Below are 16,410 nucleotides of genomic sequence, written 5' to 3' on the forward strand. Positions count from 1 at the left end.
TGTCATGTTAATTCATTTTCAAGAGTATAGTGATTTTGCACTACATCCTTCCTCCTCATCCAACCCATCTCATGAGGATTTCTTTTCATCTGTCACTTAGGAGCATTTACATTAGGATACAAAACCAATTCCTTTTATAGAGAGCCAGTAATTTCATTTGGCATAATGATACTGAGTTGTCAAAGTCCATGGTCTTTTTAGCTGTAAAAAAAACCTAAAATCCATTTTTACTCTTTAAATATTACTTTAGGAACTGTGTTTGTTCATTTTGTTTAAGAAAAGAATATTATGCTAGAATGTAATAGTGCAGAAGGCTAGTCAGAAGACTTTCAAATTTACTTAGATTCTTTAAAACTTAATGAAAGTATTGGAAACAAATTTTTTAAAAATAGATGCTTTTATTTGCAAAACATAACACAATGAAGTAAACATATCTAAAATTAATAAATTTCTTGGGCATTTTTGCAGTTTTGTGTATGATGCATCCTGTTGCAACTCAAGTGCAATGCAACATGCTCATACGAGCACTCCCTGTAACTTCAGTAGTCTGATTCTGGTTGATTGAGACACTTCAGTTCAAAAACCCAGAGTCCTTCCAGACATCAGTAAATGCCATCCATCAACTTCCATTGTGCTCTTAATTTGTTTAAAATGTCCCTTGTTTTACTAGGAAAAGGCTAGTAGGGACCTATGGTGATGGCAGTTTGGTTTCCCACCGTGGTCTGCGGTAGTACTTGGCTATTCTTCCTGACAGATTGCTTTTTTGAAAGCTCAGTACCATGAAAGTTCAATACCATGAAGATCAGCACCCAGTGCTGTGTGTGAAGTGTTAGGAAATCCATCTCTAGTTGAGACTGACAGATACAACTTGACTTAACAGGAGACTTGTGTCCTTCAGGAGCCAGAGTTGTCTCCGAGGCAGTTCAGATGACACAGGATGCCTGTGTTGACGCAAGCTAAGTGTAAACTGAAGTTTGCTTACATAAAATTAAACCTGTAATGCTGTGGTCAAGAGGACAGCCTGCTCCTCCTTACTGGAGTCTTTCCTGCATTTGAGTACTTCTCTCCCTCTTATCTTTGGTTTGGTCCAGTGTTCTCTACCAAGCCAGTCTATTTTTTCAGCCCTTATCTACAAGGCATGTCCTCCAGTAACTCCCACTGGCTAGCTCTGAACTCTTCAGCTGGACGAGATGTTTCTTGGGCTATGTGTGGTGCCCAGATGGCTCAAAATACTCCAGACAGGTGTGAACAGGGCTGACTGCCGTGGCAGGTGTCCGGTCAGCTGTTTTCCTGTTTGCACATTCATCTGTTTTCATAGTTCTTTGTGCAGCAGTTTGACTCTGCTGATCTTTGCTCAGGCTGTTCTTCTCTGGCAAAGAATTGGTCCATAGGCAATTATTTGTTGTTCCTGCTTGGGTCTAAGATTTGGCACTTACCTGTTTTGGATTGCATCCTATCTTTATGTATTTTTTCCCAGTTCGGTGGGATTTTGAATTCCCATTTTATCTTTCCTCACTGCCAAGATTGGTGGTAGTTATGGATCTGACAACATAATCTTCATCACAGCATTAATATTTTTCAGTTGATTTTCACTTGCTTTTTATACCCCAGATTTAGTAATATTTGTGGTGCCCACAATCTTCAAGTACTGTTGATTGTCAGAAGTCTTTGGAAATCTCTTACATTATACATGCAGGAAAATGTAATCACATGAGAATTAGCACATAATCCCAACTTCAATAACTGTTTTCACTTGGAACGTCCTCTTGGGATGTTTCTGCCTAGCAATAGTAAGAGCTTCAAATGGTGCTAATTACATAATTGATGTATGTAGACTTTCTGTAAGCTTATTTTAATTTTCTTTCTTTCCTCAAGAAAAGAGCGATTGGTGTACGTGGGTATCAGTATTGAGAACATCATTCCACCTCAGGTAAGCTTCTGGGTCTGTGTGGTATTATTCTTTTGTTTTCCCAATTTCCCAGGGAAGAAGTTCCTCAGTGCTGTGTCAGAGGTGCTAGTAGCATGTGGGAAAGAAAAATCAATCTATATGCTGATTAGAAATAATTCTAGACCCTTCACTTTAGACTGAATATAGCAGAGAAACCAAGGGAACTTTAGGGTGTTAGAGTCACATGATGCCACACAGAGTTCTCTGCCAGTGAGTGATTGCAGAACCACCTCCCTGCCCATTACAACTGGGTTTTGAGTTGAGTGCTCCAACATTCAGTAGTTTATAATAGTGGAATTCAGTTATTTAACTCTGGTGTTTGCTGTGCAGTTATCTAGGTCTGAGCTACTTGTCATGGCTTTCCTTTGGAACTGATGGAAACAAACATTTCTGGCTTATGATTCAGAGGGAATTTGTAGTATCTCTTAGCAGCACAGCATTTGCCTTCAAGGAGTGGATGTTAAGGTCCTGTGATTAAGGACTGTAAATATTTAGTGTTTCATTAACAGATGCTTTCATATGGTTTCCCTTGAGAAAAGAGGAAGAATGCTTTGATTCACATGGAGAACAGCCTCTTCTCACTTAAATATATTTTAAACTGAGTATCTTGAAGTTTTAGCCAAATATATTCATCCAGAATTATATAATCTGTTGAGTGCAGTTTAAAATGGAACTTTTGTTCATTTCAAACACAGACTTTCCACTCTGCCTGGCTGTAACAAGGCAAACTTTTTCTCCCTGTCTCTGGATAACAGAATAAGGATAACATATTTTACAAACTTGCAAAAGAGTCTATGGCTCAGGGCAAATACTTGAAAAGTGCAGCCTGGGGGTGGATTACTTTTAAGTTAATAACTTGTAAACAATATAATAAAACTAATCTGTATGAAACTTTATTGAAACTGCACTGTGTAAAGGTATCACTGTGCTCACTATGTAAAGATGGTGACCACAGTTTATTCAGCTGCCACATCTACTAGTCCTGGGAGTATCACCTGAGACATGATCTCAGCATTGCAGCATGAGCACAATGATCCAATAGCCTGAACCCTTAAACTCTGTGTTCGGAAAGTTAGGTAGATGGGAAGGGCAAAATGTGCAAATTCACCTGAACTGCTGTAGTAAGTCAGTATATTAGAAGTTAAAATGTGCTGTGTTTGGCATATGAGTGTCCTAGATGGAATGAATAATCTGCATCACATGAGTTCAGGCATAATGGGTGCAGAGGGAGGGAGGAGATAAAGCTTTTTGACACTTCTGTCTTATCTGAACAGGAGCCAGAAATACCTGAAGGTCAGGAAGAAAAGAAGAAAGATTCCAAAAAGCCCAAATCAAAACTGGAAAGGAGATCTACCAGGACCCGAAAGTGCATAAGCTACAGGTCAGCAGCTTGTTTAAATAGGAAAGGTCATACTGTTGTTTTCTTTCTGAATCATCCCACCACTTCTTTTACATTACAAATGTAAACTTTTACATTTGAAAGAGAAGCCCACCAAAGGGTCTGTGTTCTTTCCTCTGAATACTGGTTGTGCTTGGTGGTTGTGAGAGCATGAGGTATTATAGTGAAGGCATGATGCATAAAAAAAGTGAAAATGTATATGGTGTTTTGTTCAGGAATTACTGGAAGGTTTTGGCATTAGTGCAGTTTCTGGAATGAGTTAAAGTAAGTGAATCAAAACTCTCCTTTTCTTGCAAAGGAGACTTCTGCTCGTGTCTAAAGGCCTTCAATTCATTGCTCTCTTCTTCTTCCCCACCTCAGACCTTCCTTACATGAAAGGGGCATGAAACTTACAATGTAATTTTCAGAAAGTACATCTAAAAATGTAGCTCTTCAGAGAAATCTGTAACTCTTTAGAGAAATTATGACAAAAATACAACTAGTAAATGAAAGTGCCAAGATATTTAGACTCTCTGCATTCTGAAAGTAGAATAGGTCACTAAGGTTTCCAAAATTCAGTGTGATCTTAATAATAACTTTTGTTCTCAGTGTATTACTGAGTTGTTTCTATAAACTGCTTCCTAAATAATACCTTGAGACACTCTGTATCTTCTTCAGTCCCCCAGGCAAGTAGAATGACCTTGGGATTTGAAAAGAGTGTGGCTGCCTGAGAGATTGTGGGTGTTTGTCCCAGATGCATTAGGAATATTAGAAAAACCCTCTACCTTTCCAGTAATTGCTTAATGTAGACCTTTATCATCAAAAATTAGAACATTCCAATACTAGAATAGCAAACTTTACAACAATAACCATCATTGAATTTACAATCAATCTGGCTTTGCTGCTGAGGAGAGGAATGGCATTTGTGTATTCTGGGTTTTCCAGCCTTGTCAGAACACTCAGTCTGACCTTGCTTAGCTGTTGATTTTTGGTAACTTTTTGTATGAACAGAAGTCACACTAATGAAAATGTCATTGCTGCTTTGGGAAATTAAGTATTCCTGTCGGGAATGCTATGCTACAGGCAAGATTACATAGATTTGCTATTACATTAATGACATGTCAGGCAGCATCTGAGCAGGAATAAAAAAGCCCTTGCCTCTAGGGTGTGTGGCATGACTTTAGGAGGACCCATTTTGTGCAAAGACAGTAAATTTTTATTGAAAGTAATGTTCCAGAAAAATCAGTCCTCTGAAAAAAAGTGGTATTCCTTCTTACAGATTGCATCATACATATAAGTTTGAGATGGTGAAAATATTACATGTATCATTGTGTCAGATTTATGTCTGCGGAGAAGTTCCACTGGTGTCACTGAAAGTTGTGTCAGCAAGGGAAAAATAAATGCTAAAAGTCTTACTCCACTTACAAACAGCTCTGTATTGCAGAGCTTCCAGATTCTCTAAAAGATACATAATCCCTTTGTATCACCTGAGTCATCTGTTGAGTCCTCTCGTGAGCAAGTTAGCAAAAACCTGTGTCATAAATAAAGCAGCAGCAGAAGAAATTATGTTCCATTACACCTAATGTAGAAGCAGCTGTCAGCTCATGGCTGAACTCAGGTTATTTGTTAGCAGTAGTTTGAAAGCATTAAGTGATTTCTCACATTTTAAAGGATTTTTTTTTTTTAGCTGTATGGAGGGAAAATGGTGTTTGAGTAATGTGGAACTAATCTTACTGATGGAATAATTTCAGAATTATTTCTTTGCTGGGTAAAGCTGCCTTGAATGTGGCATGCAGTTGTTCTTAAGGAATATAAAGATATCAAAAGTCCATCACTTTATTTTTAAAGGAGAAAGTGTTTTATGCATACTGTTGGAATACAGAATAAAATATTAGATGTATTATTTTCTTGTACTGCTGGAGGTTCCTTTGGAGGATCAAGGTAAATATAACTAATCTTTCTTTCATGACTGAGAAATGGAATCTTTAAGGAATGTACTGTCCAATTGTTAGCTGTCTGTATCTGGAAAAAATGCAAAAAATTAACTTCTTTAAAAATGAGAAGCAAGATTTGCATCTAAATAAAATGTCTTTTCTATATAGTTAATAAAATTTGTACTTTTGCATGTTGGGGCTCAAGACATCTATTTGTTGGAACAGGTAACGATCCTTTTTTATGGAATTTGAATTCGTAACTGAAGAAACAAACTGAAAGGATTGGATCTTTTTTCTTTAGTTTCCTGTTTCCTTTAAATGAGTTACTCAGGGTGCAGAGATTTATGCAGTTTTATGAAAGCTGTTGTAGGACGAGCACACTCAAATACTTCGCTTTTGATTGTCCTATTTAGTTATGTAACATTGCATTACAACTTAGTTATGTAGATTTACGAGGAACATTGTACTCTGTGTTTTATTTTATTTTATCTGTTCAGCTTAGAATGTTGCAGATCCATAAAGTATCACGAGCTTTAAGAGTGAAAAGCAGCTATGTGAAATCAGGTTGGAAGGAAAATGTGACAGAATAAAGAATTTTACATTGAGTTTAATAGATGATTCTCAGAAAGGCTGTTACGAAGATTGGTAGAGCTAATCTCAACTGATAAAAGTTGTGGAAAAAATGACTAATACTTTGTGTAAAAATGCCACTGAAACTATTTTGAAGAACTTTCAGATTATATATTGTTAAATTCAGAGGCATGTGTAAAATGGAAGGGGATTTCTGTTCATAAAACTCAGAAGTAAGGCAGGCAACAGTAAATAATCTGCTAGCAAATAGAAACACAAAACACAACTTTGATAATAAAACAGCCATTAAAAAAAAATCTTGCCCATTATCTTAGTTAATTTATTATGTATCCAACCCACTGTCTGTGCAATGTAATGTCTTCAGATTTTGAGGTATGTTTTCATAACAATGTAATTAAGGTTCAGTTCGAAGTGGTAAATGAAAGCTGTTCTTTTTAGGTTTGATGAATTTGATGAGGCAATTGATGAGGCAATTGAAGATGATATCAAGGAGGCTGATGGAGGAGGTATGTTTTTGATGTTACTTGTTTTGCATTGTGAAACAATCACACCAACAATCTTTGGTGATAAGAAAATGGAGACCAAATTTATTTTCATGTGAGAAGCAACAAATACAATTCTCACCCCGTATTCTTTGTAGTTTGCCAGGGTTTTTTTACTGCTCTGTTTTTGGATGTGAACTAAATAATTTCCCATAGGAATGGCCATCCCATGCTGCTGAAACATGTCAGAAAATCAGTAAAAGTTGATAGGTAAATTCAGCCTGTACAGATTTTTATATATGTAATGAGTAAGTTTTGAATTTGAGATTGGATGGCAGCAGCTCTATTGACATTTGTCCTCTGTAAAAAGAGAGCTCACAAACTGGTCTGCAACTGGACCCCCTAAAGACTATGTACACGCATGTTGTCTTAACCATATTAATCCAGCTCTATAAACACTTCTCAACTGAACCTGAGTAAAGTGAAATTCTGTTCTTTGTTGCCTGTTAAGGCAATGTGGGACCAAAACAGATATCATCTGAGGGATGGAGGTGGATTTGTGCTTCTGCATCCCCTTAACTTGCCTGGAGAAAAGGGCCATGAAGCATTGTCTCTCAGTTGTTTGGCCTGTGGCAACTCCATATGCTCACCATTTCTCAGCAGCTCATGGATGTACACAGACAATCTGAAAATCGTGTGTCTGTGGGTGTGTAACACAAAGTTCATTACAGTAAACATAACCAAGTCTCAACACTAAAGCAGCTTTTTAAAAACTCTACTTCCTGACCAAACAGCAACTCAAACACTTCATTTCCCAAGAAGGATATTCAGCATTATGAAAAGAGTGTATTTTCTGATAATTGCCCTCTCAAAAGGCACTAGTGTGGTAATAATGTGGGTTGGGGTTGAGCATCAGAATGCTGACACTTAACCGTGACCTTCTGCATAGACCTCAGTATTTCCAAGTGACCACAGCTGGGCTGTGTGTGTCAGGAACAAGACTCAGGACAGAGTCTTGCTTGACAAAGCAATATTCTGCTCTACAGAAAATAAACTGAAGTGAGGCACGTGCAAGAAAGATCTGTAGAAAGTTTTAAACAAGAAAATAAACTTGCTGTTGTTTCCCCTTTGTTACTGAATTCAGGCATTGGCAGAGGCAAAGACATGTCAAATATCACAGGTCACCGTGGAAAAGATATTTCCACAATCCTAGAAGAAGAAAGGAAGGAAAACAAGCGACCACAAAGGGCTGCTGCAGCACGACGCAAGAAACGACGGCGACTAAATGACTTGGATAGTGACAGTAACATGGATGAAGAGGAGAGTGAGGATGAATTCAAGATCAGTGATGGGTAGGTCTGCAATTTAACTTCCACCACAAGTCACTGGCCTCTACAGGCTTCTGTGACTCTGCAGTGCCCCTGAAATGATCATCAGGAGCATGTTCCCAGTGCTGGAATGGCACTGCATAGTGCCAGTAAAAGTTTCAGAATGATAGAATGGTTTGGGTTGAAAGGGACCTTAAAGATCACCCAGTTCCAAACCCGCTACCATGGGGTCCTCCTGGCCTAGGGCAATGTCATTGTACTGGGAAAACTGCACTCTGGATCCATGTGCTCACATCATCCCATCTCTGTTTGAAGCATAACACATTCTGGTAATGTTACTGGGATGTTTGAGGCCTCACTACAGGCTTCTGTTATTGAAGGAGTCAGGTGGACTCAGTTCTCTGGCTGATATGACTGTCAAGCAGAAATCCTTTAAAATGCAGCTAAAATGAGGCTGGTTGTTTCCTTTTAAAAGTAAGAGTTGAAAATTCCTATTTTGTGAGATTTTTTTTGCCTGATTGTAATTTAGAAATATCGAAGAGGAAAATTTTAATTTAGAGCATACAGAACTTGACAGGCAGATTCTGAAATAATTTTTTGATTGCTGCTCTCTAGGGTTTGAAAACAGTCAAAGAAGTGGCTTGTACTGTAGAAAACAAGTATGAGTCACATGAAGCTTTAAACTCTAAATGAATATTGCTCTGGCTAACTGAAACTCACTTTCCACAGAATTTCTCATCATTCAGTCTGTGTAATTACTGATGTTAAAAAAATTGATAATTTTAGATGAACTTTATGCCTCAGTGAAGCAACATAATAAAGCATGAGGCTGTAGGCTCTTTACCAGCAGCATTTAAACCTTTACACCAATCACTGAGTCAATTTACTAAGTACATGGAAAATCTGTACAAGATAGATGCAAATTTTGAGCTGTGTTTTTCACCTGTGACCATGCTGAGGACGTTTCATTGGCACCCTGAATAATTGAGCTACATGTGCTGGAAATTTCCAATCAATGAGTGTCGCTTGTGGAAGTGTCACAGAATTAATAGTGCATTGATCTATTAAAGTGTGCTTATGCATTTTCAATTCCGTCCTCTGCTTAGGGCCTTCTGGATCTTAGACTGGAATTTATATTCTGATGGCAGCCAAATGCGACTGTGTACCTTCAGTCCCCAATAGTTTTTTAAAAAGCCCTGGCTCACTTGAAATCATGGGAATGTTACAAGTTTATAAGGTGGTGAGGTGCATATTTTGCTTTAGAGCCATATTTTTGTATTAAGACGATATTCTAATTCTCAGAAATTGTGTGGGACAGTGCTGGGTTTGTGAAGGAAAGGTCACCTTTGCTAGAACATGCTAGAACATGTTTTTTTCCCTCCACAGTTTCTGCTATGCAGACATTACATTGCAGTGAACCACATGAATGCTCTAGAATCTGTCCTGTGTTAATGCCACCTGCAGTGTTGGTTTGACAGTGTTTATATCCATCTGCTGTTCTAGGCTGCTGTGTCATGTCATGCACTGTAGAGCTATATTCCAAATACACAACTGAAACCCCATGTCAGTGATGGCAGCTTGCTCTCTCTGGGTCTTTGCTGCTCATTATAAGATTTGTGCTCTCTTTTTCCTTTTGTGTAATACGATGCTTATCACTTGCTTGTGAAATACGAGTACTATTTCAATCCTTTGGTTTTGGTACCTATCTCTGTTGTCTGGGGTTTTCCTTTGAACAGATCTCAGGATGAGTTTGTTATATCAGAGGAAAATCTGGATGAAAGTGAAGATGACCCACCATCAAATGAGGACAGTGACTCCGAGTTCTGCGCCCGCATATCCAGGCGACACCTCTCCAGGCCCATGAGGCAAAGCAGGCGGTTACGAAGGAAAACAGTCAAGAAAAAATACTCTGAAGATGATGAAGATGAAGATTCTGAGGACAATTCAAGCAGAGAGTCTGGTGAGTATAAGCAGTCTTAGATATATGAAATACTCTGTGCTGAAGAGAGGAAGAGTGAAAATCTGAGTTTGTGTTGTGACTGACATTAACCTGTTTGCTTGCTTTGGTCAAGTCAGATGTCATCTTTGTTGCAAAGAACTTTGCTACTTGTTCTGCTGTCAGTATTTTTCAGGAAATTGGTACTGAGCACTAGGTTCTTGGCATTTCTAGGTAATTATGTATTTAAATAAATGCTTGTGCTATGATTCTAGAGACCACCTTTGTGGATAGTTGCAGCTACCTCTGTACCTCTCCTGTTTGGCACATGATTGATTACAGGAAAGAGGATGGAGACAAAAATATGCTTCTTTATAGCTACTAGAAGACCTTCTGAACACACCCATGAAAAAGATTCTGAAAGAAACGTTTTCCCTCACTTTTATGGAAGAAAACTTCAGTTGTATGGCATTCTGTTTTCTAGGAGGCTTGAAAGCAAAGAATAACACCTTGAATCTCTCTCTCCTAAAATTATCCTTAAAATCTTTGGTAACTGGAGACTCTTGCATCACAGGAGAACCAAATAATTCACTTTATTCTACTTGTCCTTCAACCACTTCATTTTTTGTTGGCACTGTTTGAGGTGTGAGAATAGTACCTGTACAATATTTTACCTTTCTGTGATCAGCATCTTTGAAGACTGTCCTCCTTGTTTCTGCTTCATTGGAGACATAGACTAGAAACTACCATACACACGAGCACTTATTTTTTCTTATTGTGAAGTTAAGGTTCTAACTATACTGGAGTGTTAACTTGCTGCAGTGTGTGTTATCTTTCCAGTTTTTATCTGTCTGTCTAGAGTACAGATGATGAATGTTTTGGAGTACTGATTTCCAGAAGGAGAGGGTTCATGCATGGACAGATGAAGACAACTATATGAGTGGTTAGAGCAGTTGCTGTCTCCCTGTCCTCAATGCACTAATCATAAGCTATTACCAATGAAGATACTGGCAGAAGTCTAAAGAGATTGCTAATCTCTTCTATAATGCACAGGAGCAACTGTTTTTTTCCTGGTGGACACACATCTGTGACAAAATCAACTGATTACAGTATCATTCCATATATATCTAAAAGTATAATCTTTCTGTTTCTCTCTTACCCTCATTATTGTCCTTTGGGATTCTGCTTTAAGCCTGTTTTGACCTAAGGAAATCAGGTGCCTGCGAGTGGCTTTGGTTTCAGTCTGCAGAGATGGAATTTCTTTCTTATGCTGGTGTTCTTACTGACTTGCTCTGATTGTCTGATATTTTAAGAAGTAAAGAGGATGCCACTTTGATCTGTGATTCCTGTCAATCACTAACTTAGGAACAGTATGTGACTTTTATAGAAATGTGTCTTGGGATGATTGTTCTGGCATAACTCAGTGACAAGCAGCTGAAGTTGATTTGAGGCTATTCACAACTGATGTAAATAAATTTAATTTTTGAAGACACTAGCTGCAGTAGACTGGTGCAGGAAGAACTGTGATTGATGGTAAGTTTCTTCTGTATGGTTTCTGTAAGTTTTAAGCAAACTTACCATTGGGTGAAACTGATTTTTGTTGTTAACTTATGTAGCTCAGATCTTGGAGTTTCATCTTGTCAGTAGTTTTTCATATACCTTTTCCTAAAAGTCTTCTAGTAGAGTGCAATTTATTTAAATTTCAAAAGCAGAACATACTCTCCTGAGGTACTGGTAACATGCACCATCAACTACAATTCAGTAAGGTTGTTTCTACTGTCAGGAATTGTTGAGACATCTTTGACACCAGTAGACACAACAAAAACACCATAAGGAAAACTATTTAAACTAGGAAACTTATCTAAATTTGTGAGGCAGTTTTGCTTTGGTGGAATAATTCACGTCACTGTTTTGTTCTGTACAGAGAGTGGTGATTACACAGATTACAGTGATGATGATTACCTGGAAACTAGGAGGAGAAGATCAAGACGGAATCAGAAGAGACAAGTTAATTATAAGGAAGATTCAGAAAGTGATGGCTCACAGAAAAGTGTCCGATATGGGAAGGAGTTGAGAAGAGTTCATAAACGCAGGCTCTCCACTTCAGATAGTGAAGGTAAAATAAACAGCCCAGCATTTCCGGGAGCTGGTCTATGTCAGCATTAGCACGAGGGGAAAGCTATATACTTCCAAGATTTCAGAGAATTGTCTTCCTAGAGTTCCTTGATGTTTCTCAGAATCTGTTTCCTACTGAAATGGCCCACTGGTACTTCATGATGCACTGAGTCATTTCTCAAAGTCATGATTGTCTCTAATTCTTGCTTCCAGGTATGAATTTACTGCGCCTAGGACAGAATGTTGGGATTCCAAAACTGGCACTAATGCAACTATTTCACCACTTTTCTGTTAAGAGGTCACAATGGTGACCCACGAGCCTTTAAAGATTCTCTTATGTAAGAGGAAGGGCATTGCCTCTGGTGCCCTGGCTGTGTTTTTGCTGGTGGTTCAGACTTGTCTCCTTTTTTAAGGAGCTGTGTAAAGTGCACAGGAAGCCCTTCTCAGTAATGTCAGTCACACTGTGAGTGATTGGTGTGCTTTGTGTTTTTTAATTAATTAGCTTTTACAAAACAAATCACCAGCTTTGGGTGCTTTGGACTGTGGGTGCCTTGGACTGTGGGTGCCCAGCTTATGAGACCTTAGGTCCAGCTTTCCTAATGCTGAGCGGTGCAGACTGCAGTGCATGCTAGGCTTCCTCAGAAAATGAGCAGTACATGACAGCCTTTGTGCCTCGGTTTAGGAAGGGCTGTCCTGAGATTACAGTGTTAGTTTATCATCTTCTGTGAAGGGAAACAAGTACGTGATCCAAGTGTGTAGTATCTCAAAAACGTGATCTTCAATACAGCCTGTTCCCAGGAATCCGCTTTATGGTGGCCTTTTCCTGCCAGCACCAGGAAAGCATTTAAACATTCCTTGATTGACATTATCTTTTCTTCCTGAAATTCCATTTCCTCAAGTATTTTTGGTACTGGTTTTCAATGTATTAAAATCAGCACCGTTTAGCACCTTTCCAACACTCTCCCACAGTTACCACAGTATATCATAAATATGTAACAGCGTTACTGGAGTTGTAATTACTTTAAAATAGAGAAACACTGACAGTCTCTTGTCAACTTGAACCTACATTAAATAATACCCTTTAAAACAAAAATTCACATGATTTTTAGTGGAAATCACAGAGACAACAAACTATGTTTGCCATTTGATTTTTCAGTTTCCATCTGTTCTCACCAAAACCATCCAAAGATCAGTGTAAAGGCTGTCAGTGTGCAGGCAATATTCCAGTTTGCTGAAAAAACAAACCTCCCATTAAAGAGCAGCAAACTTCCAGTGACAGGCAACACTCCTTTACTTTAGAAGAAGTGGTATATAATTTGGGGGTGGCAGGGGTGTAGTACAGCACTCAGTGTGTGTGTGTGTGTATATGTATGAATTTTGTGATAGGGCAGCCATTATTTGGGTTCTCAGTTTCTGTCAGGGTGCAAATAAAGTGCATACTGTGAGATGAGGGGTGCAGTTCTGCATTATTCACAGTATGGAGTTACCAGTTGTAGGGAAGAACACACCTACTTCCAAAGCCTCTGGTACTCCTCAGATTGGAAACAGAATATGTATAAATGGTTGACACTTGCTACATTGGAAGTTTATTTGCAAAGTGAAAAGAATGCAAGTGTTTTTGTCTTGGCTGGGGAACCTGGGGAAGGAGACAGAAATGTGTGCGCTGAGAGAGAGAGAGCTGGCTTGTTAATGAGTGTGAAAGATGAAAAATGAAGTGTAAATGTTGCACTGAGATTTGCTAATGGCTCTAAGTCTGCTGCTTCTTCCAGAGAGCTACACATCTAAGAACTCCGAAGATGATGAATCCACAAAGGAGTCAAAGCGATTGATTCGAAAACGTCGGCGAAGTACAGACGACTATTCCGAGGAAGAAGGAGAGGATGAGGAGGAGGAAGGGAAGCCTGTCCGCAAACGCCTGAATCGAATCGAGACGGACGAGGAAGATACCTGCGAGAACGCGAACGACGACGCAGCAACCCCTGCTCCTGCAGATAAGCTGCCAGCAGCACAAGCCCCCCAAGACAACCCCAAGAAGCACTGCTACCGGATAGAGAGTGACGACGAAGATGACTTTGATAACGTAGGGAAAGTGGAGAGCCCTTTGGACTACAGCCTGGTGGACTTGCCTTCCACCAACGGACAGAGCCCGGGGAAAACCATTGAGAACTTGATTGGCAAGCCAAGCGAGAAGACCCAGACCCCCAAGGACAGCACAGCCAGCGCCAGCCTGGCGCCCAATGGGACAGGGAGTGGGCAGGAAGCAGTAGGGCCGGAGGAAGATGAAGATGAACTTTTGAGAGTGACTGACCTTGTTGATTACGTCTGTAACAGTGAACAGTTATAAGACTTCCATTTTTGTGCTAATTTATTCCACGGTAGCTCATACCAGCGGGCCAGTTATTAAAAGCTGTTTTATTTTTCCTAGAAAATTCTCCACTACAGTATCACTTTCTAGAAGCAAGAATTTCACCAGTCCTGCAGTCTTTCTGTGAAGTGACCAGTTTTGAACTTTGAAGATGAATTGCTGTAAATTCCCTCTCTTACCCCCCTTCTCCTTCCAAGTCCATGGTCCTGGGTAATTTCACTCACAAAAACCTTATAACAACAAGAGATTTGTATATTTTTGACTTTATATTTCCTGAGTGCATAGAAATTTGTGGAAATGGGTGGCCTAAGAAAGCATTCCAAATCAGACAGGGCCCAAACCGGAACTGGGGTGGGTTTGGCTCAAGGGGTGGGGGGACGGGAGGGGGGTGGTGCGGAAGCACTTGTGCTTTAGCTTTTTCATATGAGATATATATTATATTTAAATGTTCACAACTTAGATTACAACTTAACAGACAGTTAAAAGCAAAATTAATGTCTGTACTGTCGCATTTTGTGAGTTGTAGGTTAACATACCATAGCTCATTTTAGTAATCACCTTCATGGAAGCAGTTTGATTTTAATACTGGAGGCAAACAATTATTAGAGGCCAAGAAGGTACCATAAACAAGAACTCTGCTATCCATTATGACTTGCAGACTTTCCTAATAAACATCCTTTAAAGTGTTTGTACAGTGAAGTGTACTGTAATGAAGTTTTTGACAGTCGAAACACTCTAGCCTTGAATTTCTAAAGCGATCTCATGCACAGTTCATCAGATGGCCTTCAATGCACAGTGTCTAGTGGGAGGATGTATCAATGTCAAGTTAGTCTGTAAGTTGGATGTCAAATAATTCTGTAAGCACTGCAAACTTTTACAGACAAAAGAACCCTGCGGTCGCTGCCCAGCAACGCGAGTTTCACCACCTGTTGGAGTATTCTGAACAAAATGTGTTTGTACAAACGGCATTAACCACAGAATGACAGTGCATCAGAGGATGGAGGGATTTTCAAATAAACCATGACTGGTCCATTCATGCCCTTAATATCTACTTCAAATTGAAGTAAACAAATGGAACAGTTTTCCTTTTGGAGGTTTCCTGTTTGGGGTTTGTGTGTGTTTTTGTTTTGGTTTTACTTATCTGCCTGGATGTATTAGCAGGTTTTGAATGTAGTTCTTGGCCTTTGGCCATTAGAATTTTCTTAAAATACATTTTAATAACTGTCATGTGACCAACTGATTTCAAGAAGGCAGAGTTTCTGAGAGAAAACGCTTGACTCCAAGACATGTCATCAACTTTTGCGTGGGCATGAAGTGATATGTGCTTTTATTAAAGGGGAAAGAAAAAGACAATGGAAGAATAAAAACCCCACCAAATCAACATGGGGCACTTCAAGAGCATTCAGTTTTCTCTTTACTCTGATTAAGATGCAGGCTGTAGCATTTGTACATGTTGTAGGACACAGGCAGCTCAAACAGATCTGCCAAACATTGAAATCCAAAGAGGTCACATCTATTAATCCTTCAACTCTGAGATCTGGATTTTTGACTGGTGTTTATGTCCATTGCCGGCAATGGATGCACCAGAACTGCTGCTGCCACTGAGGAGTGAGTTCTCCTTTCCTGCCCCACCTGATTCCCTTCCATTTTATTGTATTTACTAGTCAGTCATTAAGCACTTGTTTTCTTGTAATAAAACCAGCATTAGGCCTTTACTAAATACCTCTCCAGAAAACTTAGATCCAAAATTTACCTACCTTCTGGCCTTTAAACTCTTGGTTTTGTTTCCCCACCTCTTTTTCCACAAGGTCTGTCAGGACCACTCCATGACTCTTACTCGTTTGGGTTCTAGCAGTGCACATATCATGCTATAAAACTAGGATGAGAAAGGTGCAAAAAGATGGAACTTGCTCATTATCTGCTGTGCTAAGCAAGCTTGTGATTTAAAACCAAGAGAAATCACTCTCTAAATGACAATTTCATCAAAGATTTAATGTTTTCCTACCTTGCTGATGTTAACAATTAACAGTTAATGATTAAAAGGGGGTAGTGAAGAGCCACAGAAGCTTACAATGAGTTCTTAAAAGCATATGTAGCGTTTTAAGCTACTCTAGTGCTTTTCTTTGCCTAGGTGATGCATAAATGTAGTGTTTCTAAATTCTAATATACTTGTGTTTTAGAACAAGTAAGAACATAAGACTTCCATTTGTCCATGGCAGTAGCTGCTGAGCATTTTTAATACTTTACATGAAGCGACACCATGCAATTGATGGTTCCTCATTTGTTTTGGCAGTGCCATATTTTTTTTTGCTTCCTGATGGAGCCTTTTAGTA

The 16,410-nt window shown here is 39.1% G+C and overlaps 1 protein-coding gene across 2 annotated transcripts in view; it reads left to right on the forward strand.

The window, feature by feature from the left end:
- Positions 1-14,771, forward strand: part of RSF1 (remodeling and spacing factor 1) — a 60,282-nt gene extending 45,511 nt beyond the window's left edge. For both annotated transcript variants that reach the window (XM_085066498.1, XM_085066508.1), the window contains exons 10-16: positions 1,876-1,930; positions 3,223-3,329; positions 6,290-6,357; positions 7,478-7,685; positions 9,398-9,621; positions 11,522-11,713; positions 13,482-14,771. In XM_085066498.1, coding sequence (XP_084922624.1) covers positions 1,876-1,930; positions 3,223-3,329; positions 6,290-6,357; positions 7,478-7,685; positions 9,398-9,621; positions 11,522-11,713; positions 13,482-14,056 — 1,429 coding nt within the window. In that variant the 3' untranslated portion in view covers positions 14,057-14,771. The remainder of the gene's footprint in view (positions 1-1,875; positions 1,931-3,222; positions 3,330-6,289; positions 6,358-7,477; positions 7,686-9,397; positions 9,622-11,521; positions 11,714-13,481) is intronic.
- The last annotated feature ends 1,639 nt before the right edge of the window (positions 14,772-16,410 follow it).

The sequence above is a fragment of the Lichenostomus cassidix genome, chromosome 1 (genome assembly GCF_008360975.1).
Source record: "Lichenostomus cassidix isolate B80296 chromosome 1, HeHo_3.0, whole genome shotgun sequence".
NCBI lineage: Eukaryota > Metazoa > Chordata > Aves > Passeriformes > Meliphagidae > Lichenostomus > Lichenostomus cassidix.